We start from the raw sequence: 27,994 nt of genomic DNA, 5'->3' as shown, positions 1-27,994 counted from the left end.
CCCCCCCCCCCCCGCCCCGACGCCGCTTGGGCTCGTCCTCCCCCCCTCCCGGCCACCATGAGCGGTAAGGACGGGCCCGCCGCGCCGGCTGAAGGAGGAGGAGGAGGAGGGAGGGAGGGAGGAAGGAGGAGGAGGAGGAGGAGGAGGGGGGGCGGCGATGGGAGCGAGGGGCGCGCGCGGCCGCCCAGGCACACGCAAACGGCGGCGGCGGCGGCGGCGCCCGCCCGCTCGGAGGGGCCTGAGGCGGCCCCGCCCCACGCCGGGCCGGGCCCCGCCGGGTCGGGCCGGGCCTCTTGTCGCCTCGTTTTTCGCTTCTCCTGAGGGGGAGACGTGCCGGAGAGGAGGAGGAGGAGGAGGGGGGGGGAGGAAGGCCTCGGGGGAACGGGACGGGATGGGAGCGGAGGAGGAGGAGGAGGAGGGAGGGGGGCGGCGGGGGGGGTGTGTGTGTGAGGGAGGATGCCGGGGGATCGGGCGCGGAGAGGAGGATTTTTGTGGGGGAAGGGTGTAGGCCTGGGGGGGGGGGGGGGGCGCTTCCCCCGGCCCCCGAGGAAGGCGCCTTGCGGGGGCGGATGCGAGTGGGGATGGGGGGGGTGGGGGGGGGAAGCCGTGGGGCGAGGGCCCTGGGGGTGGGGGGGAGGCGTGGAGAAGGTGTGACCTGCTGGGGGTGGTTTTGTTTTCTTTTTTTTGAGGGGGGGGGAGTCCATGGAAGCGATGCTGGGGGGGCTGGAGGGGGATCCTGGTGAAGGGTGCTGGGGGTGTGGGGGAGAGTGGCGGGCACAAGCCTCAGGGCGGGGGGGGGGGGAGTTGCTAGAGGAGGATAAGGAGGCTCCTGAGCGGTGGGAGAAGGAGGGATTTGGGGAGGGGAGCGGGGACCCCCGTGCTGTGGGGTCACGGGGAGGACAGACAGGGGAGTCCCGGCCAGGGGATCCCCGGGGAGCCCCGTGGGCTGGATCCGCGGCGGGGAATCCGTGGGCAGGGCAGGGAAAGGGCTGCCGGGGTGGATCCACGGAGGGCCAGGGCGGGAGGTGTGCTCCCAGGCCAGGGGAAGGGAAAGGGGAGGCCCGGGGAGGACCTCGACGGGGGCCAGGGAGTGTCCCGAGCGGGTGGGGAGGAGCTGGGGCCTGGAGCCGGGCCGGGTCCTCCTCCGCCTGTCCCGCTGCCAGCTCCCCTTTGGCAGCTCCCTCCGGTTCCCAGCCCCTTCGTGCCAGTGCCCGAGCAGCACACGGGCACCCCAGAGTGCTTGCCAGCATGCCGTCCCCCCCCGCCCCCGTTTCTGCCCAGCCCTTCTGCATTCCCTGCCCTTGAATCCCCCTGTGCCCTCGCGCTCCTGATCCCCCTCTCCTGCCCAGAAATGTCTTTAACTCCCGCTGTCGTTTCCCGCCCGCGCAGACCAAGAGAGTCCCGAGGAGATGGTGACAGTGAAGCCCGAGAAGGGCGAAGGAGATGCCAGCAGTAACAGCAGCGCAGGCAGTGGGGAGGGCCAGGTGAGTGTGAGGAGGGAGGAACAGCCCCAAGCCGGCGGCCTCCTGGCTCCACTCGCCCTGGGGAACTCGCCGTCCCCGTGGCAAAGTCCAGGGCCGGGCTGAGGTGTTTGTTTGGCCCAGCCGAGCGTTACGCCGGTTCCTCTCCCCAGGGAGAGGAAAAGGGCGAGAGTGCACCGGGGGATCGTCAATGCTGCCAAATGCCCTGCCAGAGCGCCGACCCGCAGCGCCCGTGGCTTCCCCTCCTCCCCCAGCTCTGCACGGTGCCCTCGAAAACATGACAGTTCCCCTGGTCCCAGTAAACACCACAGCCCCGACTGGCCTTTCTCCAGGTTGGGGTGCCCAGAAATGACTGTACTTCCCTGGAGCTGTTCTGTTCTCCTGTGGGGAGGTTCACCCACTTTGTGGTGGAGGAGACATCTCTCCTTGCCTTTTACGTGTAGACTCCCTCCCCTTTCCTCCCGCCCAGAGGGTTTTTCCCTGTGGGTTCAGTCTGTCCCGGCCTGACAGCCCTGTGTCTGGCAGTTGTATTTTTCCGGCTGTGGGTGTGTTTTCTCAGGAAGGAGTGTTTATCTTTTCCAAGCATGCTCCTCCCTGTTTGCTCTTTTAATTTTTTTTTTCCCCCCTTTTTTTTATTTTTGGCCTGCCCATCGGGCCGCCTCCTGTGTTAACTCCTCCTCTTCTTCCCAGGAATCACAGCCTTCCCCACTGGCTCTGCTGGCAGCCACCTGCAGCAGGATCGAGTCTCCCAATGAGAACTCCAATAGCTCCCAGGGCCAGCAAGGCGGGAGCGGCGAGCTGGACCTCACAGCCGCCGCCGCTCAGATAGCCCAGTCCGCCAACGGCTGGCAAATCATTTCTGCTGGCTCCAGCACACCGACGGCCTCCAAAGAACAGGGCAGCAATGGCAGCAACGGCGGAGATGCCTCCAAAAGCCGGCCCGTGAGCGCGGGGCAGTACGTGGTCACGACCACTTCCAGCCTGCAGAACCAGCAGGTGCTCACAGGCCTGCCAGGAGTTATCCCAAATATCCAGTACCAGGTCATTCCCCAATTCCAAACCATCGATGGGCAGCAGCTCCAGTTTGCCACCACCCCTGCCCAAGTCAACGTGCAGCAGGATGCCTCTGGTCAGCTCCAGATCATCCCCGGCACAAACCAGCAGATCATAACGAGCCGAGCGGGGACGAGTAACCTCATCGCCATGCCAAACCTGCTGCAGCAGGCCGTCCCCATCCAGGGCGTGGGCTTGACCAACAACACCCTCTCAGGGCAAACCCAGTACGTGGCCAACGTCCCCGTGGCTCTGAACGGCAACATCACCTTGCTGCCCGTCAACAGTGTGGCCGCCAGCCTGGCTCCCACCTCTCAGACGGTCACGTTGAGCAGCTCCGGCTCTCCGGACAGCAGCTCCCAGCCAGCCACCTCGGGTGCTGCCATCAGTTCCACCAATACGGCCACATCTCATGCTAGTTCTGGCGCCTTTTTTACCAACGCCAACAGCTATTCCACCACCACCACCACCAGTAACATGGGCATCATGAATTTTTCCACCAGCGCAACGGTGGGAACCAACGTCCAGGCGCAGACGCCCCAGAGGGTCAGCAGCGTCCAGAGCTCGGACTCACTGCAGAGCCCAGTTTCTGGGGTGGCTTTGCAGCCGGGGCAGCAGAAAGAGGGGGATCAGAGCCAGCAATCACAACAGCAGCAGCAGATCCTGATCCAGCCGCAGCTAGTCCAAGGAGGGCAAACGATCCAAGCCCTCCAGACCACCCCGCTCTCTGGCCAGACCTTTGCCACTCAAGCCATCTCCCAAGACGCCTTGCAGAACCTGCAGCTCCAAGCTGTCCCCAACTCTGGGCCCATCATCATCCGAACGCCCACGGTGGGTCCCAACGGGCAGGTGAGCTGGCAGACCATCCAGCTCCAAAACCTTCAGGTTCAAAACCCCCAGGCCCAGACAATCACCTTGGCGCCCATGCAGGGAGTCTCACTGGGGCAGACAGGCAGCACCAGCACCACGCTCACCCCCATCGCCTCCCTCCCCAGCGGCACTGTCACGGTCAACGCTGCCCAGCTCTCCTCCATGCCAGGCCTCCAGACTATTAACCTCAGTGCCTTGGGAGCGTCTGGGATCCAGGTGCATCAGCTGCAAGGGCTGCCACTGGCCATAGCAAACACTGCCGGTAAGTTGTTTTGTCTTGGTTCCTTTTCTGTAGCCGGGCAGAGGAAATCAAAGGCGAAACGATGTTGCCTGGCTGCGTGCAGCCAGCTCCATGTGCCGTCTGGACTCTGTGGGGTTCAGGGCGCTGGCACAGCCATGCCAGGGCTGGAGCTGGGTGTGATGGATGCCAAACAGAGTTGGCAAGCGGGCTGCTGCTTATGCTGGCCCTGGGAAGGAAGTGTTAAGCCTCTGCCGATCGCCGGAAGACAATGAAACTCGTTTTGGAGAGTTTCTGATCTAATAACTCTTGGGCAGCCGATTGCATGAAAAGAAACAGAGGAGATGCCTGTGAATGGGGAAGGAGGGAGATGTGCGGGGAGGAGAGGCAGAGGAGAAGGGGGATGCTGTGTGCAGTGCTAAGGGTGAAGCCTGGTTTTGTGCAAGGCTGCTGTCCTGCCCCAATGGCTGTAGCGGGGGGGCTTGGGCTGGGGCGTGGACCCAAGCCCAGCTCAGCTTCTCAGCTTGCGGGAGCCCACAGAAAGTCACTGCCTTATAAAACTCAGGAATAACTTCAGTCCCCCTGCCCTCCCCCTAGAAAACAAACAAACAAAAAGCCCTGGGGGAATTTCCTTGCAGGGGCAAAAGAACGGGCTCTTTAAGTGTATATTTAGCCTAAAGTTGGGTGCTGGTGTGGGACGCTGTGATCTCATCGTGGTCGAGACAGCCCTGTGTTCACGGCTGGCGCAGGACACCCTGCTCAGTTCCCCCTGGATCAGTCCTGTCGTCTCCCAAAACCTCCCACCAGCCTGGGGGGCTGTGTGTGGACATGGTGTGTGAGCTTCAGGCTGCTCGGTTTCCCCTTGGAAATGCCGTGCCTGCCTGTACGAGGGGGCCGTAGGCTCCTGCAGTGGAAGAAATCGGTGCTGAAAAGGAGCTCTGCTTGCTTTTCCAGTGTTTTTCTTTTATTTTTTTTTGTTCTGGCTCTGGCTAAAAAGGCAGTTGCTAGATTTAGTCACAGCTGAGAGGCAGCAAAAAATGTTGCTCAATCTGACTCGTGCTTCCTTCTCGCGAGAAGAGGCGGTTGCTCTCCCGGAGTTGTTTTGCAGCATTATTTTGGGCTGTTGCTACAGCAGCTTGGCTTGCAGGCGTCCGCGGGTTTATTACAGACTGCGCCGCAGTCGGGATTAGCCTGATCCTTGGATTTCCCTGAGCAGAGACACCCGCTTGTGCTAGAGCACGCTTGTTTTTGCACCCAGAGGGGAGCTGACGGCACATCACCTCTTTTATACGTGGAAATGTAGGTGGTGAAGGGTCCCTTTTGTCTTCGCCTGCCCGGGTTCTGCAGGATCCCCTCGCCCTGCAGCCTGGTGGGGCTGCTTGTGTAGAGGCGTGCTTGTTTCTTGTTTTGAAGGCGCCGGAGAAACGCATGGGCAACTCCTAGTTCCTGTATTTGTGCCTGGCTCTGCCCTCGGAGGTGGGGCAGGGAGGAACGTTCCAGAGACCACCCACCCAACGCGCTCATGCTGGGGAGCCACCGCCTCCTCCTTTTTTTTTTTTTTTTTTTTTTTTTAGCTCAGCAGTGTGTTTAGCTCTTGATCTGCAGTGATGAATTCACTGTCCAACGCTGGCGGCTGCACTGAGAACCACGGCCAAGGGCCTCGCTCTTCTTAGCTCTGAGGATGTGACGTTCAGATGGCACTTTGATGTTGTTACGTTTGAAAAACCAGAGCAGGGTTCAGGTTTCAAAGGGTTTGCAGGGTCCCACTGAGCCCCCAACTCAATGGGACCATCAGTTAGGCTCCTAGGACGAGATCGCAGAGGCTGCGGCTGGGACAGAAAGCTTCCTGGCACTGATCCATTCACACAATTTGTGGGGCTTAACTCCAGGCTGGAGGACCTTTTCTCTAGCTGGGTCCGTCAGATGTGGCGATGGGTCTGTTTGTCCCCCTGCCACCTGCAAACAGCCCCTCTCAGGTGGGTGCTGAGTCCCCCCGCCCCAGACCTTGCACTGGGTGCATTGTCTCCAGCCACACCGTGGCCTCGTAGCTGGGCCATCTTCTGCCGCGTTTGGGGCCTGCGAACGCAGATCGCTCCGGGTCCGAGCTCTCTGATGGCAATTTAAGGGAACAGTTTGTTACCGAATCTGCCTGTTGTCCAAATTGCTGAATGTTTTCCATGAGGAGCCTCCCCTTCAGCTGCCGGCAGCTGTGTGAGCACGTGCCACGTGTGCTGGAACGTTCTGCACTTGCTTTCTGCTCGAGACTAAGAGTTGGGAGAGTTTTTTGTAGCAGAGAAAGCTCCTCCGCTTCCGACGGAGGTGAATGGAAGATAAAACCCAGGTTTGCTTGGGAGGGGAGATTTGCAGCCGGTCTTCCCGTCCCCTTGGGTTTTGCCCTGTGTGACGGTGTGGCAGGGAGAAGGGGGTGCATGGCGAAGGGTTTTGGTAGCTGAGCGTGCACCCCAGCTGCCTCCTGGGCTTGCAGCTGCCACGTTTCCTACCACTTAGCTGCATGTCTGCCTTAGCTGAGCTACTTCGAAGAGCTCACTCAGCTCAGCTTCCTTTGGGGCTGACAGCCACTCCGGTGTCCTGGCTTGGCTGCTGCTGGGCTGGGGGAAGCACGTGTCTCCTCTCTTGAATCCTGCTCCGGTCTGTGGGCAGGGGGACTCCTCTGGGCTGTGGCTTTCAGCCCCCTATTAGGGCTGGGGGCAAGTCGCTGATGAGATTTCTGCTTTTCGCTTTTCTTTCTGCAAAGCAGGAAGGGGAGAGATCCCCCTGGAGAAAATGACACCTGAAAAGGTCTTTAAAAATCAGATTTTTGCTCCTGGGCATGAGGTAGAGCCCTGAGCTCTGTGCAAGTGTAACTCAGCCTGTGTTTATATTAATTATGTGGTTTCCAGGCTGCCTCCTCCTCGGTGTTAGATGGGCTGTGAATTAGCCCGGTGGCAGAGACATGAGAAGGTCTGTGACTGTAATGGGCTGGTATGTGGGCAAACAGGCCTTGCAGCCGGCTCTGCTTTGAGGGGAAGGCAGCTACTGAGCTGGGGAGGGGATTTCCTTGGCTGGCATTGCCCCAAAAACCTGCACGTGGGTTTGGGTGCCACTGCTCCCCGCACGAGTGGGCAGCAGGACTGCCTGCGGGATGAAGGAAAGATGTTTTGGGGTGCTTGTGGAGGGGATGTCCTGCACAAGGCGCCTTCGTGCGGAGGCTTTGTGGCAAGTGGGGTTGGGGTGATTTTGAGAAGTTTGCAACGTCGGGGTTTCTCTTCCCCTTCTGACTGAGCTTTAGGGAGGAGGAGAGGGACTTTTTTTAGCTCTGTGTCCGCATAGTTTTGCCAGTGAAGTGGCTCTGCCCCACGTACCTGTCCCTGGCAGAATCCTGCTGCTTAGAGCTCCATGCCTGGGAGATAGAGAGCCCTGCCTGGCTGAGGTATGTGCTGGGTAAACAGGCGTCCAGCGGTGGCTTCCCATTAGGTCAGTGCTGCAGTTAAACCCCTCATCCGAGGTCCTTGTTTTGCGAGTGCTGGAGGATGTTTTACTGCTGGGGAGGATGGAGCTGGGAGGGTGCCCAGAGCACTGGTGCGACTGGGGAGATGCGGCAGCCCCCAGCCATGCCCCTGCCTAGGGGTGTTTTGCTGGGATGAGCTCCCTTTTGGGGCTCCGTCCGTCATTTGGACGGAGGCTTGTGGTCGAATCGAGCAGTGGGACGTAGCAAGGACATCCTTCTGAAAGAAAAAAAAGCCTTCATGGGGGAAGTAACCCTTTGAAATCTGTTTACCAAATGCATCCCCAGCTCTCTGCTGCGACTTTGTTCTTACAGGGCTCTTCCCAGCCGTCGGGGCACTGACACAAAGACCTGATTGTCTCCTATTTTCTGTTTTTAAGGGAAGCTTTGTAGCAGGGCCTTGATGAGACATCCACATGGCATCGTCTGCAGAGGGGAGGGGAAAATTGAAATCAATCTCGGGCCAGCAAGCCCTGACAGGATCTCTCCTTAACGTGCTTTAATTGTTTGTTTCATTACGCCCATGACATCACGTCAGAAAAGAATTATATTGTGAAATTTCCTTCTCTAAACTCTAGCTGGGCTGGACTTTAAATACCCTCCCGGCTTCCTTGGCTGACCTCTCTCCTTGCCATGATAAAGAGGGTGATTTACTGAAGAAATTACACAAACCCCAAGAGATTGCGGGGTCTGCTTGGGAAAAGGGAGTGATCCCAATACAGAGTCTGTGTTACTGCAGCGCAGGTTTGTCTGGGTGAAGTTGTGCCCTGCACAGAGTTGCCATGGGTCTGGGTCTCTGTGCGGCAGCCCCACTCCTCCTCCTTCTTGAGGCCGGGGCTCAGCTGTCCGGGAATGAGAGCAGGTTGGCAGCCATGCTGGTTGGACTGGTTGGGTGCCGCGCACCCTGTGACTCCTCATGGAAGAGTTTCCTCGCCCGGCTCCGGACCGTCTCGCCGGGCCCTAATCTTCGCCTTCCTTTTATCTGTGCCGACCTCAGCCTTGCTGCCTCCTCACTGAGAAGCATGGTCTTTATCACACCTTCGCAGGAGCTGGATCCTGGCCCCTGAGAACTAGGGGTAGTTTCAGCGTAGCTCCTTTCCAGAGCGTTGGCTCTCAGGGCACTGGTTCCCACTTCAGAGAGGCTCATGCCGTCCAGCCGTCACCCCATCCCAGCACAGGACATCTAGGTTAGATACCGTGAGTGATGTGGGCACAAATTCCCCCTCTCTGCAGAGGGGCGTGATTAAAAACATGGGCTTTGTGGCTTGGAAAAAGCATCCACCCTTGACTGCGGTGGATGAGAGGAATACAGAGGTTCAGGTACGGTGAGAGATGCCGGCGGGGATTTCCCCATCTCCTGGGTGTGCTTTGGGCTGGGCTCAGGCCACAGCCCTCCTCCTCCTCGGTGGTCACGGGGATTGCCCTTCCCTGTCTCAGCTGGGCATTTTCCTCCTTCCATGCTCCTCAAGCATCATCAGGGACTTCTCTTTTTAACTAACCTGATTTCTTTTTTGGTGTGGTTTGGTAGGATCTGCCTATGCTACGGGGTGAGGGTGCTCTGGCTGCCGCGGCTGCCGGTTGCTAGTGGTCTGATTTGCCCTGGCAGGGCCACCCCAGTGAGGGCTTTGGCAGGGCTAGAGGCTTCATCACAGTTTTGCGGCAATCCAGACTGGAATTAAAATGGCAAAGGAGACCTGCGTTTCAGTTTGCAGCGCGACAAAGGTATTTAGCAAGTCCAGGGGAGGGGGGGAGGTGTCAGGGATTTTGCAAATTGGACAAGGTGACTTCCGAGCTCACCTCTGCCTCTGCCTGCATGTCACCAGGCTGGGCAGACGCAGCTCTGGCTCCTCTTGCAGGCCACCTCGCTCTTGACCCAACAGCTCCGTCACTATTTATTTCTTCTCCAAAGGAAGTGTAATTTATTGTGACGCACAGAAACCTCCAACAATTAAAGGATATCGCCCAACTTGACGTGTGGCTTTTCAAGTCATTAAACTCCAGATTAAGACACGATTACTCGGTGTGCTGCAGTCTGACTTCAAAACTGCACCATCTTACGTAGCCGGGCACCGTGTATTCCCCACTCCACTGTCCATAACTCCGAAGAATTACTAAGCGAGAGCTTGGCTAATTTACATGAATGATTTCCTACTGCAGATTAACTCATTTTGCAAATTAGTGAGGAAATCAAACGAGATAAAAATCAAGGGGACGGCATTACAAAACCTACTTTGTTCCTTTGTGTAGCAAGTGCAGCTTAATTGTCTTTGATCTGTCTAGAGTAGAGCGTGGTGGTGTGTTTTGGGGAGAGCAGCAAGCACCGGCGAGGCAACGCTGGTCGCTGTCACCCTGGGCTTTCAGACTCTGCCAAAAAATAGAGGAGGAAACGGTGAGAACTTGAGTTGTCAGCTGGAAAGGTTTGATATGGGTTTTTTTTCAGGCTCGTGCCTGCCGTCTGTCGTCCGCCATGAGTGGAGATGTGCCGAGAGGTTCAGGGAGCCTCGGGGCTGCATGCTGCTGGGTTTTGCTGCCCTTTCTTTTTGCCTTAGAACTTCCTCTTGCCTCTTTTCACTGTCTGGAAGCTGACATTGGTTTGTTGTGCGTGCCCTGCTCTGTGTGGTGACGACTTACCCCCCTCTTCCTCTCCTGCCTCTGTGGAGTTGCAGCTGCCAATGTTGCAGAGTTTGCACAAGAAACTGTGGGGTTTTTTTGGTTTTTGTTGGTTTTTTTTTTCCAGATCCTCCCTAAAAATGAACATCAAGTCTGTTTCCCCTCTCCTAAGGTCAGCTGGGGTGGATCTAAAAATGCTCCTCTCTTCTATCCACAGGGCATTTCTCACCTTGTTTTAGTTTGCTAAATAAAACGACTAAACCGAAGCATTTTCCCTCTGATGGGCAGTTAGAAGACAAGAAACACCTTGTCTTGAAAGAAGTCGCGAGCCAAGACTCGGGTGCTTTGGTCTTTTTAGTGTGAGACCAGCAAACGACTACCCCTCTTCTGGGGGGGGGGGTCTTGGCAGTCGGTAGCCCCATCCCGTGCTGGTCGAGGAGGGGCTTCATCAGGCAAAGACAGGTCGAGTACAGGAGCCAGGCGCAGCAAAGCAGGGTCAGCTCCTGTTGCCTGTCCTCACAGGCAAGTCCCTCTTTACTCCCCAGGGTTTTCCAAGGATTATACCCCCCTCCTTGCTCTATTAATACATTTTTTCAGGACTTCAATGACCTGAGCATGGACCAGGGGCTTGGCAGCCTCCATGAAAGCTTTAGTCTTAGAAGTAATCTATATTAGCAGAGATAATAAACATAAATTATCCAGCTGGTTTCTCTCCACCAAGCTTTCTCCTGAAACTGCAATATTCTGGAGACTTCTGCGCGTCCTGATATGTGAAGAATGAAGCGTGTATGTACAAGATCTGTCTTCTCTTGCCGTAATTTATTTATACCTTAATTAGATGCGAGCCATAGATTACCAGAAGGAGGATTTGGGTTTTTTCCCCTCCATATGACATGCCAACAGACTATAAAATGCTGCGTAGGCTTTTGCATGTTTGAAGATTGAAGCCATTCCAAGACATCAGGGCTGGATTCTCCCCCTCCCAAGCGTATTTTGGGGAGAGCGCGTGTGTCTTCTCCTTCCTTTTTACAACAGCTCTCCCCAGATAGCACATACGTGACAGGGAAATCTCTAATCTGTCGCTGTAATGCAAGCTGTCGTCGTTGGCTTATAAAGCTTAAAAAAAAAAACCCTCCCTGGTTCCCTCCATGCTGGTTTTAGACTGTAAACATATGTTGCAAGAGCTGGGGGGGACGGGACTGAAAAGGTTTTGTCCTAAAATTGCTAAACTTTGCGGGGAGCACAGGAATGTTGCTCGTGAGGTATGGGAGGGCCCAGCCAAGATTTCTGAGTGGGGCTCAAAATTGTGTCCCCTTTGGAGGGACAAACAATTTCCTGCCTCCTGCCCGGTGGTGGTGTTCAACAGCCAGACCTGGCCTGGTCGCTGTCACTCGATGGCCAACAATATTCCTCTCCACCTCGATGTCCCGGTGCGAGGGCAGACACAACCACTGCCATTGCGGTTATTAATGCTACCACCATGCAGGAGCCCCATCCCGGGGCCGAACTGGTCTGAGTGTGTCGGTCATGGGTGTTATTTCCAGCATCTTTTGGCTGTGATTCAGCCAAGTGTTTCCTCCTGCCCTGGTGTAGACGGGAGGGGACCTTCTGCAGGATTATATGGTCTTTGGGGCCTGTACTGTCCTTTAACACGCAGTGTTGGGGTTCGGACACGTTAGCGCAGCCCCTCGCCGTACCACAGATGACATCCTGGCTTCTGCTTAGACAGCAGCGTGTGCCTCATCCCCCTGCGGACAAACTGGGCCTGGTGTGACGTAAGTAGGGACGGGGCGAGTGGATGAGTCAGGCTTCGTTTCCTTGATTGCCACCCTTCTCCTGGTTGTTGCTTTGATGCTCTGCGTGTCTCGGTCCTCAACAGCAAAGGGCTTGCTCAGCACTGCCCTCTCCCAGGAAATCTGGACCCCTGCAGACTTGGCGGGGCAGAGCAGCCAGCCCTAATTTCAAGCCTCCCTGTCTGCATGCTCCTGCATGGGAGAGCAAAGCTCCTATTGATGCTGCTGCGGCCTGGAGGAGTGAAATCGAAGCTGTTCCTCTCGCCAGAGGAAGCCCAGATGTGGAGCACAGCCCAGCTGTGCACATAAAGCGCCCACCAGCCATGCAGATCATTGGCAGTGCGGCCACAGAGCTGTTGGGCATCGCCACCGTGAGCTGGCTGGTGCCCCAAGTAGCCATCTATTCATGGTGGTTTTTGTCCTTTCCTGAGCATGGGCCCCTGCCCTGGCTCCTCCGCTGAGCTTTGCCAGGGCACCACTGACACCTGCTGGTAACAGCAAAGCCACGGGGCCAGGGGAAGGCTGCCCGCTGCCAGAAACTGTTCGTCATTCGCCCCTCGCTGTCTCTGTGTTGTGAAACTCCCTCCCGGCCGCAGGAAGAGAGCCCAGCATGCAGCTAATGGACGTTTCAGGCCGACATAAGTTTGAAGTTTATCCTTCTTCAGTGCCAGCACCTCTCCTGTGGATGCTGCCTCCTGCCTAGAAGCTGTTACATGGAAAACCAGGTTTTTAAAGCGAATTTCACTGCTTTGCTGAAGGTACTTGTCCTAGCAGGGCTTCTCAAAAGTCTGTGCTAGCCTCCTGTGGTACCACTGCCAGTGGCAGCATCTCGGTCCCCATGCTGGGGAGGTGGGCCTTCGTTCCTGCAGCCCTGTTGTGACACAGGGGACACCAGCAGCAGGACCATGGACTGTTTTTTGGGGAGTGCCAGCTTTGGAAACGGCAGCTTTGCGACGTTTGGGCTCCCTATTTAAGAAGCAGCTTCGGGGCACTGGGAAGAGGAGATGGAGTGAGTGAACCAGCATCCCCCAGGGCACCACAACGTCCCTTGCATCCCGACCTCCCCATCAGCCTTTGGCAGGACTGGCTGGCATGGTCCTTCCCGTTAACTCATCCTCGCTGGACCCAGCCAGGCCGCTGCTGATAAACGGCATCAGGAAAGCCCCCAGATGGGTGTTTTTGGGGAGTATTCATGCTGACGCAGCCTCATTTCCCGGCAGTGGGAGAGGATCTCTGGAAACAGCAGCAGAGCGCAGTGTTATTTGCTCTTGGGGACAAGCACGTGTGTGTGTTTGCACCCACGTGTGTTTTATCTCGGCCCCATGTTCGACCACTACCCTGTTCAGGCGGTGATCTCAACCTTGGCTGCCTGCTTGCGAGGAAGTTGGTAGGAAGAAGGTGAATTTTGGGCTCAAATCACAGCCCGTAGCCAGCCAAGGATGCTGCTGCCCGTCCAGCGGAAGCATCTCAGCTCTAAATCTGCCGTTAGACCTATTGGCATATGTTAATTGCAGCTGAAAAGAGATTACTCAGCCTGCCTTCTCTGCGCCCGCTCTGTCTTTTCAGCATGAAAATAATCAAGCAGCGGAGCTTGAAGGGAAATAAAACACTTGTGAAGTGTAGATGAGGTTATTGGAGAAGCAATTAGATGACAGCATAAGCATAGAGCAATAAAATGGCAATGAAAACTGATAGGCTTAAAAACTTCCTAGCCCTCAACCCCCCCGTTACGAATGGTTTATGTTTGTCTGCATTTGGGAGCTCGTCAGCACTACCCTGCGGTTCCTACGGCTTTTATAATTGGGAATTGCTCCTCGAGAGAGGGGAGGGATCTCGCTCCGCAAGCAGCGCCAGATGATTTTTCAAGTTTATATATATATCCCTTTCTGTAATCTCAGTAATTAACCAGTGAGCGCGTGCCGATAATATCTTCGCTGATGGATGCTGCTGAAGACTATGGTCTTTCAGCCTGCTTTATTTATCGCTGCCTTTTTTGGAGGGGGGAATGGCAGGAGGGTTTGCATCTGCTCTGTAGATTTGCTCCTGGATTGTTGCTTTCATCAGGTTTAAGCTGGGGGGATGTTTGAAAAGGGAAAACTGCCTCTTTCAGCCCAAAAAAACAAGGGGGGGGGGGGGGGGAGGGACCTCAGTGGGGTCGGTAGCACGGCATGATTCGGAGAAGCCTGGGTTTCCCTTGGCGATGTTTTGATGCTTGCTTTATCAGTGACACTGATGCAAGCCAGCCGGCTTACGTCCGAACCAGCTGCTTGGTTTACATTTTTGCTCTGTTTTCTGTGCTAGGTTAGCTGAAATAGCTGAAATAGTTGGCAGGTGGCTGGAGTGACGTAGAGGGCTGTTTTTCCTGAGAGATGCGGCTCTTGCCTCTCTTCTGGTCGCAAATTGGAGGGCATGGACCAAAATGTGGGGCGATGTGGGGGAGCTGGGTGGACCCCCCCGCTTTGCTGGGGGCTGTGGAGGGCAGGGAAAGCCCCAGGGCTTTAGGGAAAGCTCGGTGGGGGATTGTCAGGGCTTGAAAACACAAGAGCTTGTGGAAAGTTGAGGGAGAAGGCTGGAATTAATAACTTCTTATGGTTCAATCAAGCTGAGACCCTCCCAGCTTTGCAGCTGCCATGGGGAAAGGCCGGGGAAAGCCCCTCTTACATCCCTCCTACTGCTTGGGGCTTTGCTGGCCAAGAACTCGTAGTAACCTCCTGTGTTTTCTTCCAGGTGACCACAGTGCTCAGCTGGGTCTTCACGGCACGAGCGGAGACGGGCTGGGAGACGAGAACGCGGCTGTGGAGGAAGGAGAGACCAGCCCGGACCCGCAGCCCCAGCAAGGACGGAAAGTGCGGAGGGAAGCGTGTACCTGCCCCTACTGCAAAGACAGCGAGGGAAGGTAAGGCTGCTCTGCCATGGATCTGGCAATGCTGGGCTGCCCGAGCAACCTTCGAATCCCTGGGAGCAGGCTGCAACCCCCAAAGTGCCTCGTTTGGCCCCATTCTCCCTTCAGTCATCTGGAGCTTTCAGGGTTGTTTTAACTCCTTTCCCTTGGACTCTTTCAGGAGCTCTGGGGATCCAGGGAAAAAAAAGCAACACATCTGCCACATCCCGGGCTGCGGGAAGGTGTACGGCAAAACCTCTCACCTCCGGGCTCACCTGCGGTGGCACACTGGGGAGCGACCCTTCGTCTGCACCTGGATCCTCTGCGGGAAGCGTTTCACCCGGAGCGATGAGCTGCAGCGACACAAGCGCACGCACACTGGTAGGGCTCGGGATGCTGCTTCCCCTGGGGTCCGTCACCTTCTTGCTGGGCTTGGCGGGGGGGACCGGGACCGGCCAAGCCTCCGCCTCACCCCTCTCTCCCCCCCTTCTTCCAGGGGAGAAGAAATTTGCCTGCCCGGAGTGCCCCAAACGCTTCATGCGGAGCGACCACCTCTCCAAGCACATCAAGACCCACCAGAACAAGAAGGGAGGCGCGGCCAACAACGTGGCCATGAACGTCTCCGCCGTCCCCATGGACACGGGGGCCTCAGCAGAGGGTAACGGCGGGGCCACCCCCTCGGCCCTCATCGCCACCAACATGGTGGCCATGGAAGCCATCTGCCCCGAGGGCATCGCCCGCCTGGCCAGCAGCGGCATCAACGTGATGCAGGTGGCCGACCTCCAGTCCATCAACATCAGCGGCAACGGGTTCTGAGGGCGAAGCGGGACGCGGGCACCGGTGGGCGACACGGCGGCGCCGGGTGGCACGGGGCCGAGAGGCGAGCGGAGATGGAGCCGGGAGCTATTTTCACCGCGAGGGCGACGTCCCTTGTCACCCTCCAGCACTAAAGCCCAGCTCCTCTTACCTGGGATCGCAGCCCTCCTTGAGCTGTCTGACCTCCGGGGCCCGGTGACCACACACGAAGGCCAGAGCTATATATATATTTTTTAATTTCGGCTTGACCTTATTATTTTTTTTTTTTCCCCCTCTCCCTCCACTCCCTCCCTGAGATCCGTCTGCCCCTCCGTAGCTAGCCTTCGACGCCATCATGCCTTGGTAAAAGTATATGATTCTTGAAATACTTTTTAGGAAAAAAAAAACACCAAAAAAAACCAAAAAAAAAAAAAAAGGAAAAAAAAGAAAAAAAGATTCTATATTATTATTATATATATAAAAATATAAAATGTGTTCGTTTGAGAGAGGAGAGATTTTGCTGCGACCATGGTTTGGTCTCTTTGATGCCTTATCTTGGGACAGGTTGACCCTCTGGGGCAGTTCGGACAGTGCCCGAGCTGTCCTTCAGACCTTATATTGCATTTTAAATTGTAATCTTAAAAAAAAAGGAAACACCCCAACCCCCTGGTCTTTTTCATATGCTTTGCTTTTAGGTTGTTCTTTAATTTCTTTGTAATTATTTGGGTGAGGTTTTGCTTTTGTTTTTTTTTCTCCCCCTTGTAAAAACAGCTGCCCTCTCCCTGCCCTTCACTAGACTTTTTGATCTTTATTTTCCAGCGATCTTCTTTGCGAAGATCCTTTTCTTCCGGCTTTTCTAATCCTCGCTCTGGCGGGCTGAGCGGTGACTCTACATGTGGAATCGATTTGTAAAAGGTGTCGTGCAGGTTCACTCGAGCTATTTAGCAGAGGGTCTGGGACCTGGTGCATTGGGGTACGGTGGGAGATGGCTCAGGAGGTCCTCCTCGGGGAAAATACCTATTTTTTTTCGGCCACCGTTGGTCTTGAGAATAATAATAATCCTGAAAAATCAGCACCTCCAGAGCTGGTCGGCGGGAGACGGCACTTTTCCACCCCGATGAGGTCCCAGCGGCGAGGGTGAAGCATCGAGGGGACACGGGCTGGGGCCGTCACCTCGTGGGTCTTGCTGTGACGCTGCTGGAGGTGGCTCCTTGTGCTTCCTCCTAAAAGAAAAAAAAAGGGTGTGGGAAATGGGGACAGTTTGGGGAAAACCCTTTTGGTTTTCCAATACCTGGCTTTTCCCACCCCGGGAGGACCGGGATGGCTGTCGTCTTCCGTTCTTCCTCCCACACCCTCCTCTTCCTGCTCCAGTCCAGACAATATCTGCCCTTTCCCCTCCGGCAGTAAACAGGCAGGGGCTCCCCTGCCCGCCGCAGGAAGGAGCTGTGGGGGGGGGCCCAGCACCGTCCCCCCGATACCAGGGGGGATTTCATCTCAGGGTGACGCAGAGCGCGCGGGGCAGCTTTATTTCGTCCCCAAAACAAGGCAGCGGTGGGACGTGGATCCCAACCACCCCCTTGAAGGCTGCAGGGAGCCGTTCGGTGAAATCTCTTGTTTTCGAGCAGAAATTTCAGAGTGAGATGAGCACGAAGTGGGTCTGAGCTGGAGAGGAGAGAGCTCCACCGGGAAGTTTAGAGGAGAGCTGAGCAGAGCGTTGGTCATAGGAAAAACCCTGGGATGTGGAAACCAACCCCAGTTCGGAGCTGGAGAGGGGGTCGAGCTCATGTTAGTGGTTCGGAGAGGTGGAGGCGGCCGGGGGCATCCCGGTCTCGCTGGGTCAGGTTTGTCGTGTGTATCCCCTTTGTTCACGGGGGGAAAGCCGGCACGGAGGCAAGAAGCCCCTGCTTTTGCTCGCTGATCTCAGATCTGAGAATCCCACCTGCCAAAGGCATCTTCCTCCCTCCCCACCCGAACACGGGGCGTTCTGCTGTATCATTTTCTAGAAGCGTTTTATTTTTTCCCTGCCTGAGGATAACCAGGAAATTTCTCGGGATGCTGAGAGCGGCAATCCCCACCGCCATGCTCCCTGTTCCCAGAGATGCCTCCTTCTGCCCTGGGCTGCCTGGTGGGCTTTGGCAGAGTTGGGACCACCAGGAGGGAGATGCCGACTCGGGGCTGAGGTTGCCAAAATTGCTCAGGTGGGCTGGAAAGGCCTTTGGAGAGGAGTTAAACCAGCACTCCCCAGCCGGGGCACCCCCAGGAGAGCTACTGGGGCTGAATTTTCTACCGAACCCCAAGTTCATCCGTGCTCGGATGCTTCTCATGGTGGGGTGGGCTCGCCGGAGCCGGGGAACCCCCCGAATCCACACCAGGGACCCCCCCTGGGGCTGAACCATCGGTGGCAAAACCCAGCCAAACTGTGAAGGGTGAAGGTGTTTTTACCTTGGTTTTTTTTTAAGAAAAAAAAAAAAAAAGAAAAAGCTCTGCAGGGAGGGAGGCGGTGAGCGTGGCGATTCCTCCGGCCGATCTTTCCGCGCTCTCTCTCTCTCTCTCGATATATATTTTTGCATTTGTATATTTTTATATAGGAAACTTTAAGCATTTGTATTTTAATAATCTGTGAAGCACTATGAGTTCCCCAGCGCGTCGTGTCCGTCTCCTCCTCCCCTTGATACTGGAAGCTACAGAGAATTGGTAGAAAACAGGAATTTAATTTTTTTTTAATTTAATTGTTGATTTTTTTTTTTTTTCCTTAACCCCACCCTGTAACGTGGGGGTCCCTGAGACCCCCATCCCCAAGACCCCCGTGCTCGCCGGCTCTGCTCCGTCCCAGCCCACCCCGTGCCGAGCGGGAATCAAGTGCCAAACCCAGATCCCAAAACCTCACCAAGGCTCTGCCGTGGGGTTTTGGGGTGTCCCGTGTCGTCCCCCCCCGCCCCGCCCCGGTGCCGTTCCCCATCATCCCTAATGGAGCTTAATTTTCCTATGGAAACGCGGCTGGGAGAGAGGGGGGGCCCTCAGTGGGGTCCTGGGGGACCCTGGGGACAGCCAGGGTGGGCTCTGCGTGGAGCCCGGGGTGCTCGCCCTCCTTTGTGTTTTGGGGGGGGGTCAGAGGATCGGGGGGGGGGGATGCTGCTGGTGCTGCTCCCAGTATCGGAGGCAGCTGGCCCCCATCATCCCCCTTTTGGCTCTGCAGCACCCCACAGCCGCCCCCCCCCCCCCCCCCCCCCCAAAACACCTCCAGCCATTCCTGGGATGGGACGGGGGGGGACACACACACAAAAACGTGCCTTGATAAGGGGGTGACAGGCTGGGGATGAGCCCCCACTCCCCTCCCACCTCCCCCAGACTTTTATATCCCCCCCCCAAGGGGTTGGGAGGGGGGAAATTGGGGTGTCGGGGCTGTCCCCAAGGCTTCCCCCATCTCCCAGCTTTAATCCACCATCACCCCTTAATCTCGGGGGGACCGGGGCCGGTCGTCTATGCAGTGGGGGGGGGGGGGGAGGGGGGCAGGGGGGTCCCGCAGGATCCGGCCCCTCCACACTGGCAATAATTCTCTTTCCCTGTCAAGACTGTTTGATCTCATCATGTCTGTGCGATATATTAATTTTCGGGGTTTTTGTTTTGTTTTCTAAAAATCCGGTGGCCGATGTCATAACACCCGAAACGTGTTTTTTGGGTTTGTTTGGGTTTTGTTGTGTTTTTTTTTTCTTCCCAAAGTGCTATTTTTTTGTACAAAAAGACTTAGATTAAAATGTTAGTTTTTGGGGGCTCCTTTGTAAATGGGGAATGACGATTTCTTTTTGTAATAAACACGAGTCGCTGGCGTTGTCTGGAAATCTGCGGGGGTTCGACCAGGGGAGCACAGCCGATTCGGCGCGGGGGGGCGCAGCGGAATTCAGTCCCAGGTGGGGAAACTGAGGCACGGCACCGCGTTGGACTGTGGCGTGGAGGGGAAACTGAGGCAGGGAGCTCAATTTGGAGGGGAACGGCTGCGCTTTGGGGGGGTTTTGGGGCTTTGGGTGGGGGTGCAAGGGCTGGCTCCCACCCAGGGCACCCTGTCCCGCTCTCCTCCCTGCTGCGGGGGCTGCACCTTCCTCCTCCTTCTCCTCCTCCTCCTCCTCCTCCCCAGGGGCTGCCTCCGGCCAGGGCCCGCTTTCCTCTTCCCACCGGCCCCCGCACGCATCCTGCCAACTCCTTCCCCACAGCCGGAGGCACCCATGGGGCTGGTGCCGGGGCTGCCAGGTGGGTGCTGGGGGTCCCCCCACCACCACCACCCTAGGGTGGGGGGGGTGCAGAGGGGGGGGAAGGATTTTTTTTTGGGGGGGGGGGGGGATGCTGGGAGCCATCACCTCTTGTGTTTCACCCCCCCCTCCCAGGTCCCCGCAACCTCAGCTGCGTCTCCTACAAGCATCCCAGCGTGCGGGGGGGGTTGGGGGGTTCGGGGGGGGCCAAGCCTGGCACCGTCCGCTGCCCCCCCGGCCAGTGCTGTATCGGTATCTGGAACCAGAGCCATGCGCTGGTGCAGGGTGAGAACACCCGCCCCAGCTCCAGGGGTGGCTGGGGGTGTATTCTGATACGGGGGGGGGTCTGATCCTGTCCTGGAGGGGGAATGTGGGGAGAAGGGGCCTGATTCTGCCCTGGGATATTGCTGGGGAGAAGGGGCTGGGGCCTGATCCTGCCCTGGCGGGGGGGCAAAAGGAGCTGGGGCAGGATGGAGGGGCCTGATCCTGCCCTGGGAGGGGGGGGCAAAAGGAACTGGGGCAGGATGGAGGGGCCTGATCCTGCCCTGGGGTAGCACTGGGGAGAAGGGGCTAGGGCCTGATCCTGTCTTGGGGGGTATTGGGGGGGGGCAGAAGGAGCTGGGGCAGGATGGGGGGGGTCTGATCCTGTCTTTAGAGGCGGTTGGGGGGGGGGGAGCTGCTGGGAAGCCCGGACTCCTGGGTCCCTTCCCAGCTGCTGTGCTTGACCTTGGCCTTGAGAAGTAGCTACAGCAGCGCTGGGATGGAGCAGCACTGCGGGGGGGGTCCCAGGGAGGGGGGTACCGGGAAGGGGGGGTCCTGGGGACGGAGGTCTGGCCTGGCCCCCTGCCCCATCCCTGGGCTCAGAATCCCCCGGCCAGCACCCTGGGGTGCCCTGGTGACAGCGGCGGTGTCCCCAGGCTGCTGGGGGGGTGGGGGGGCCGCCTGCCCCTCTCCCACTTGCACCCCCAGTCCCGCGGGACCCCCCGGCGGCGGCATCCTCGTCTGCCTCTGCCACGGCCACCTCTGCAACGGCAACGCCAGCGGGATGGGGACAGCCCTGGGGCTGGGGGGGCCCCACCACAGCCCTGGTACTGGGGGGCACTGGGAGGCTGGATAGGATCCACTGGGAGGCCAGGGGGGCTGGGGGACCTGGGGGCAGGGGGGGCCTTGGGGATACATGGGGGACTGGGGGGGACCCTGAGACCTTTAGGGGACCCACAGGGGGATGTGGGACCCATGGGGGGGCTGAACGCCCATGGGGGGGGGCTTGGGACCCATAGGGGACCAGTGGGAGGTATCTGGGACACCTGGGGGACCCATGGGGGGGACTTGGGACCCTTAGGGGACCTATAGGGGGATGTGGGTTCCACAGGGGACTGGGGGAGTGATGGGGGGGTCCGGGGACCTATAGGGGACCTATAGCGGGATGGGGAGTTTATGGGGGAGGGCCCTGGGACCCACAGGGTGCTGGGGAACCCATGGGATCCCCAAAAAAGGGGGACACCCTACCCCAGATGCCTGGGTCCCTGCCAGGTCTGGGGGGGGCCCCTGTGTCACCGCAGGCTCTGTCCCCAGTGCCCGGCCATGTGGGGTCCACGGGGACCCCGTGGCTGTGGGGTGCCGGACCTCTCCTCCTCCTCCTCCTCACCTGCCTAGCCGTCCTCGGTAGGGACAGGGACACTGGGGGGGGACGGGACACGGGATCTGGGGACCCCCGGGCACAGGCGCCCCCATACCCTGTGTCCCCTGGGTGTCCCTGGGTGTGGGTGTCCCCAAATGCCACGTCCCTGGTGTCCCCAGGGTGGGGGTCTCCTGGTGTGGGGGTCCCCAAGTGCCGTGTCACTCTGACCCTGGGGCAGGGGGGTCCCCGGTGAACTGGGGACCCCTGGGTGGGGGGGTGCCCGGGTGGGGTGTCCTTAGGATGCCAGAGTCCCCAGATGCGGGAATCCTGGGGTACCACATCCCCTGTGTCCCCGGGGGGTGGTGGGGGGGGTGTCCCTCATGTCCCCAGGTCCTGTGTCCCTGATTATGGGGGGGGGGTCCCTGGGTGGGGGTGTCACCGGTGTCCCTGTGTCCCACGTCTCCTTACCAGGACTGCGACGGGCGAGGACCCATACGCGGCAGCCACCCCGGGGGTGCCGGAGGGTTGGGGTCCCCCCAAAGCCCCCCAGCCCGGACCTGCCTGCGCTGCATTTCCTGCAGGTGCGGGGCACCCATGGGGCGAGGGACACCCACGGGGGTGGCACCCACGGAGGGGGGTACCCATTGGGGGATCCTGGGGGGGACACCCACGCTGGGGACACTGATGGGAGGTTCGGGGGGGGGGCACCGAAGTGGGGGGCACTTAAGGGGCAATACTGGGGAGGAACCTGTATGGGGGCACCGGTATGGGGAGGGGACTGGGAGGCACCTATGGAAAGGGCACAAATGGGGGGGGGGCAGCAGTTCAGGGGTGGGCGCAAGGAAGCCCAGGGCTGAGGGTGTCCATGGGTACCCAGGACTGGGGCTACTGGATTTGGGGTGCTTGGGGCTGGGGTCACCCATGGGTGGTTGGGGCTGGGGGTCCCTGGGTGTGGGGGTGTCCGGGGCTGGAGACACCCATGGGTGCCTGCAGATGGGGATCCCTACGCATGGGAATGCTCAGGAATTGGGGGCACCCATGGGTGCCCAGCGCTCAGGGTACGAGCTTGGGGTTCCTGGGGCTGGGGGCGACCGGGGCTGCCCGTCCCTGGACCTGGGGGGTCACCCAACCCCGCGTGGGATCCCCCTCGCCCAGAGGGGGACACCTGGGGCGTCACTACGGGCACCCACGGGTGCTGCGGGCGCCGGCAGGTGCTGCAGACGGGGCGCTTCTCGGCGGTGTGGCGGGGGACCCTACAGCAGCGGCCGGTGGCCATCAAGGCCTTCGTGGCGGGGGCGGCCGGACGCTTCGCGGCGGAGCGGGCCGTGCACGCGTTGCCCCTGATGGAGCACGACAACGTGGCCAGGCTGCTGGGGACGAGGGGCGCCGGACCCCGCGCCCGGGGGGGGCTCCTCGTCCTCCAGCTGTACCCCGCCGTGAGTGGCAGCGTGGGGTGGGCACGGGGTGCGGGAGGGTCGCGCGTGGGGGTGCACGCGCGTGTGCGGGGGCCGCTCGCGTTGCACACGCGTGTGTGCCCGGGATGCCCACCGCGGGTTGTGCCGTGCCCGTGCACGCACCGGATGGCGGGGTGCCCCTGCAAGCAGAGGGGGGCACGGAGTGGGGAGGGGGGGGGGGCTGCCCCGTGTCCCCACGCGTGTGCCCACGCGTGTCCGCAGGGCTCCCTGCGACATTTCCTGGAGCAGCACGTGGGGACGTGGGCCGGCAGCGTGCGCCTGGCGCTCTCCCTCGCCCGCGGCCTCGCTTTCCTGCACCAGGAGCTCTGGCGCGACGGTGAGTGCGGCCACTCGTGCGCCGAGTTCGCCCGGCCTCTGCGAGGGGGTGTGTGTGTGTCTCCCCATCCTGTGACACCCCCCCCCCCCAATCCCACCTCCCAGGCCTTTACAAGCCCAGCGTGGTGCACCGGGACCTGAGCAGCCAGAACGTGCTGGTGCGGGAAGACGGGACGTGCGCCATCGGGGACTTCGGGCTGGCGCTGGCGCTGCCACCGCGTGCCCAGGCCGGCACCAGCGCCCGCCACGTCGTGCCCATCCGCAAGGTGCCCGGGGATGGGATGGGGACACGGGTGGGACGGGGATGGGACCCCCTCGTGCTGCTGGCAGCGTGGTGCAGGTGCAAAAGCAGCCCCGGTGCAAGCCAAACCCCTCGTGCGTGTGCAAGGACGGCCGTAGTGCAAGGGGGGGACTGGTGCACACGCAAGCACGGCCCTGGTGCAGGGTGGGACCTGGTGTATGTGCAAGCACGACCCTAGTGCAAGCCTTGCCACGGTGCACGTGCATGCACAACCCTGGTGCAAGCCTTACCCTGGCACGCATCCACGCGTGGCCCCGGTGTGAGCCTTACCCTAGCGCACGTGCAAGCGTGGCCCTGCTGTAAGTTGGGACCTGGTGCACGTGCAAGAGCAACCCCGGTGCGAGGCTCACCCTGGCACACGCGCACACGTGGTCCCGGTGCACGTGCAAGCACAGCCCCGGTGCGAGGCTCACCCCGGCACACGCGCGTGCACGACCCTGGTGCAAACCTTACCCTCGCCCACGTGCACACGCGGCGCTGGTGCAAACCCCGCGGGGGGGGGGGGTCCCGGTGCTCGCCGCGTGCCGTGCGAGCGGTTTCGGGTGGGCGCAGGCGGGCACCCAGCGGTACCTGGCACCTGAGATCCTGGACGAGAGCCTGGACCTGCGGGCATGGGGCCGGGCGCTGCGGCAGGCGGACGTCTACGCCCTGGCACTGCTCCTCTGGGAGATCCTCTCACGCTGCCAGGCCCTCAGCCCCGGTGAGCACCCATGGGTGCCCCCCCCTGCTCCCTTGAGAAACACCCCCCCCCCCCCAAACCCATCCCCGCTGACCCCCTCCATCTCGTCCCGCAGGAGCACCCGTGCCGGCGTTTCGGCTGGCGTACGAGGCGGAGTTGGGTGCCAGCCCCACGGGTGCCCAGCTCCGGCGTTTGGCCGTGGAGGAGCGACGACGACCCCTCATCCCCCCCGCCTGGCACCGTGCCCCCCAGGTCAGCCCTGACGGGCACCCACGGTGGGGGGGGGGGGCGTCCCGCCTGGGTGCCCAGGGGTACCCCGGGATGCTGAGGGTGCCCATGGGCAGGGGTGACCCAAGGAGGGGGGGTCCATGCTCAGAGGGTCCCAGGGTGCCCATGCCTGGGTGCCCAGTGGTGTTTAGGGGTGTCCTGGGGTGCCCATGACTGGGGGGGGACAGGTCCCTCCCTGGATACCCAGGGGTGTTTGGGGGTGCCCATGCATGGGGAGGTCCCTGCCCAGATGCCCAGGGGTGTTTGGGGGTGCCCCGGGGTGCCCAGGCCCTGGGGGGTGGTGTCCCTGTCTGGGTGCCATGGGGTGTTTGGGGGTGTCGTGGGGTGCCCATGATGGGGGGGTGGGCCTGCCCAGAGGTGTTTGGGGGTGCCCATGCATGGGGAGGTCCCTGCCCAGGTGCCCAGGGATGCTGGGGTGCCCCTGCCCGGGGTGGGGATGGGGTGTCTCTGTTTGGGGGTGTCACGTCCAGGGGGCCCCTGCCTGGGGGGGGGGTATCCCTGCTGGGGTGCAAAGGCGTCTCCCTGCCCAAGGGAGGGGGTCCCTGCTTGGGCAGGACCCAGTTTGGGTGTCCTTGCACTGGGGAGGGGGTGTCTATGCCGGAGGGGGGGGGGTCCCATCTTGGGGGTCCCTTCCCTGGGGTGGAGTCCCTGCTTGCGGGGTCCCTACCCAGAGCGGGGTGTGTGTGTGGGGGTTGTCCCTGCTTGTGGGTGTCATCCCCGGGGATTCCCCCGCCCGGGGAGGGGGTCCCCGCTGATGCCGTGGGGGGGGGGGTGGCTCCCGCAGCCCGGGGGGGCTCTGCCGGAGTTGCTGGAGGATTGCTGGGACCCCGACCCCGAAGCTCGCCTCTCGGCCGAGCGGGCTCTCCAGCGGCTCCAACGCCTGGCTGCCGGCCCCCCCCCGCCCGCTACCGGCCCCCCCCAACCCGCTGCCACCGCCGCCGCCGCCCCCCCGGGGGGTTCCGGCCTCCGGACCTCTCCCCCCGCAGCTGACCGAGAGGTGGGTGCAAGGGGGGGGAAACTGAGGCACGGGGAGGGGGGAGACAGGACCCAGCCGTCCCGGTTCACTGCCCCCCCCCGCGCCGTAAGGGACCCAGGCATCCCGGCCCCGCCCCCGGGGAGGGGCCAGGCGGCCGGCCCCGCCTCGGGGAGGAGCCATGCCGCCAGCCCCGCCCCCCGGGGTGGAGCCAAGCGTCCGGCCCCGCCCCCGTTTCCTGCCGGGAGGGGCCGCGGCCGGAGCGGAGGCGGCAGGTGGGAGCGGACCCCCCCCCCCCCTCCCCGGGACCCCCGATCCCCCCCTGCACCCCTAAATCCTTCCTGCAGCCCCTCTGCACCCTCCAGTCCCCCCCTGCGCCCCCAAATCCACCCTGCGCTCCGCCTGCACCCCCCCACTTCCCCTCTGCACCCCCAGATCCTCCCCGCAGCCCCAGATCCCTCCTGCACCCCCTCTGCACCCCCCAGTCCCCTCCTGCACCCCTAAATCCACCCTGCGCTCCCCCTGCACCCCCCCACTCCCCCCAGCACCCCCAGGTCCCCCTGTGCACCCCCAAATCCTCCCTGCACCCCCAAATCCTCCCTGCACTCCCCCCGCACCCCCAAATCCCCCCTGCAACCTCCCTGCACCCCCGAATCCCCCATGTGCTCTGCCCGCACCCCCCACTTCCCCTCTGCACCCCCAGATCCCCCCTGTGCACCCCCAAATCCTCCATGCACCCTGAAATCCTCCCTGCAGCCCCTATGCACCCCCCAGTCCCCCCCACCTCCTCTGCACCCCCAAATCCTCCCTGCAGCCCCTATGCACCCCCCTCAGTCCCCCCCTGCACCCCCCAATTCCGCCTTGCACCCCCAAATCCCCTGACCCCCCCCATAGCCCCCAACCCTCTGAGCCCTGACCCTCAGTGACCCCTGAACCCCCGCACCCCCCAAGTGCCCCCCCCACCCCCCCTGCACCCTGCAGTATTGCCCTGTCCCCCCTTGGCCCCCCCTGGACCCAGCCCCGGCGGGGGGGGGAGACACAGCTGGGCTACCCCCCCCCAAGCTGCCGTGACTCAGTTTCCCCTCAGAGACAGCGGGAGGGGGTCCCCACGGTAGTGGGGGTTCCCCAGGGACCCGTCTTGGGGTGTTGGGGGGCCCCCACTCACCCCATGTGCCCCCCCCAGGTCCTGGAGCTGTCACCTGCCATGTGGGACCCTGGTGCAGGTAAGTGGGGGGGGGCAAGCCGGGGTGGGGGGCCAGACACCCCCAAAATGGGGGCATGCATGGGGGCTGCCTCGGCCCCCCTCCTGCCCCCCCCCGGGGCAGTGAGGGGGTCGGGGTCCCCCCTTCAATTTTCTCTTTTCTCCCCCCCCGCCCTAGGGCAACCGCCCCCCCCCAACCCCGTGTACCCCCCAAACCCCACGTACCCCCCCCAGCCCCCACCCCCCAACCCGGCGTACCCCCCCCAACCCGCATACCCCCCCCCGGGGGTACCCCCAAACCCGCTGGCGGGGCCCGGGCAGCCCCTGTACCCCCCCGGGGCCCCCCCATATCCCCCAGGGGCTCCCTTGGCCCCCTCAGGGCCCCCCCTGTGCCCGATGGGACCCCCGGGGTGCCCCACCCCGCACCCTGGGGTGCCCCCCCTGTACCCCCCCGGGCTGGACAAGAAGGCGGCGAAGAAGATGAAGAAGAGGATGAAGAAGGCTCAGAAGAGGCACAAGGTGAAGGGGGGACACACATGGGGGGGACGATGACACAGAGGGGGTCACCTCCCCCCCCCCAGCCCCTCCCGGGTGCTCATGGTTGTCCTGTCCCCCTGCAGCGCTCTTCCTCCTCCTCCTCCTCCTCCTCCTCCAGCAGCGACTCCGACTGAGGCCACCACCACCGCCCAGCACCCGTGTCCCACCGTGGCCACCCGGGACCACCCGTGTCTGCCCGTGTGAAGCCATGACCACCTGTGTCCACCTGGGACTTCCTGTCTCCTTCCATGACCACGTGTGACCAACCAGGACCACCCATGACCATCTGCGTCCACCCATGACCACCTGGAACCACCCGTGACCACCCGTGTCCTCCTATGCCCACCCATGACCACTTGGGACCTCCTGTGTCCATCCATGACCACGTGTGACCAACCAGGACCACCCATGAGCCCCTGTGTCCGTCCATGAGCACCCATGTCCACCCATGTCCTCCTATGCCCACCCATGACCACCTGGGACCTCCCGTCTGCTTCCGTGACCACATGTGACCAACCAGGACCACCCATGACCATCTGTGTCCACCTATGACCACCTGGAACCACCCGAGACCTCCCATCTCCTTCTGTGACCACGTGTGACCAACCAGGACCACCCATGACCATCTGTGTCCACCCATGACCATCTGGAACCACCCATGGCCACCCGTGTCCTCCTATGCCCACCCACCCATGACCACCCGTGTCCACCTGGGACCTCTCGTGTCCACCTGTGACCATGCGTGACCAACCAGGACCACCCATGGCCACCCGTGTCCTCCTGTGCCCACCCGTGACCACCCGTGTCTACCTGGGACCTCCCGTGTCCATCCCTGACCACGCGTGACCACCCGTGTCCACCCGTGACCTCCTGTGTCCACCCGTGTCCACCATGTCCCCTCTCCCCGTGGTCCCGGGGGCAGACCCTGGCTGCTGGGGGGGGGGGTTGCGGGGGTGCCCCCGCTGCCCCCCCAATAAAGCCCTGGGACACCCCCCTGTGTCAGCGTCTCCTTCCCACTGTTGGGGGGGTCGAGGGGGGGAGACACGACACGACACAACCCCCCCCCCCGTCTGCCCTTGGCGGGGGGGGGGGGAGGAAGCTGCCCCTTTACCCCCCAACCTGCCCCCCCCCGCA

At 60.9% G+C, this 27,994-nt stretch overlaps 3 protein-coding genes across 3 annotated transcripts in view; 2 read left to right on the top strand and 1 right to left on the bottom strand.

The window, feature by feature from the left end:
* Positions 1-27,994, bottom strand: part of AAAS (aladin WD repeat nucleoporin) — an 85,851-nt gene that overhangs the window by 26,688 nt on the left and 31,169 nt on the right. The gene's annotated exons all lie outside the window — the stretch shown is intronic.
* Positions 12-19,065, top strand: SP1 (Sp1 transcription factor). Its single transcript, XM_075049588.1, has 6 exons — positions 12-64; positions 1,390-1,484; positions 2,172-3,666; positions 14,278-14,446; positions 14,613-14,812; positions 14,928-19,065. The coding sequence occupies exons 1-6, from the start codon at positions 58-60 to the stop codon at positions 15,245-15,247; spliced, it is 2,286 nt and encodes a 761-aa protein (XP_074905689.1). The 5' UTR covers positions 12-57; the 3' UTR covers positions 15,248-19,065.
* On the top strand, positions 19,016-27,846 carry AMHR2 (anti-Mullerian hormone receptor type 2). Its single transcript, XM_075049092.1, has 16 exons — positions 19,016-19,134; positions 19,359-19,471; positions 19,606-19,755; positions 20,388-20,558; positions 21,046-21,135; positions 21,563-21,672; positions 22,303-22,527; positions 22,768-22,882; positions 22,987-23,147; positions 23,735-23,882; positions 23,977-24,113; positions 24,934-25,146; positions 25,371-25,397; positions 26,306-26,345; positions 26,502-26,842; positions 26,944-27,846. Exons 1-16 carry the CDS (start codon positions 19,016-19,018, stop codon positions 26,992-26,994), a joined length of 2,211 nt encoding a protein of 736 aa, XP_074905193.1. The 3' UTR covers positions 26,995-27,846.

This window comes from Buteo buteo, chromosome 17 (genome assembly GCF_964188355.1).
Source record: "Buteo buteo chromosome 17, bButBut1.hap1.1, whole genome shotgun sequence".
NCBI lineage: Eukaryota > Metazoa > Chordata > Aves > Accipitriformes > Accipitridae > Buteo > Buteo buteo.
This window is presented reverse-complemented; position numbering and strand designations above follow the sequence as displayed.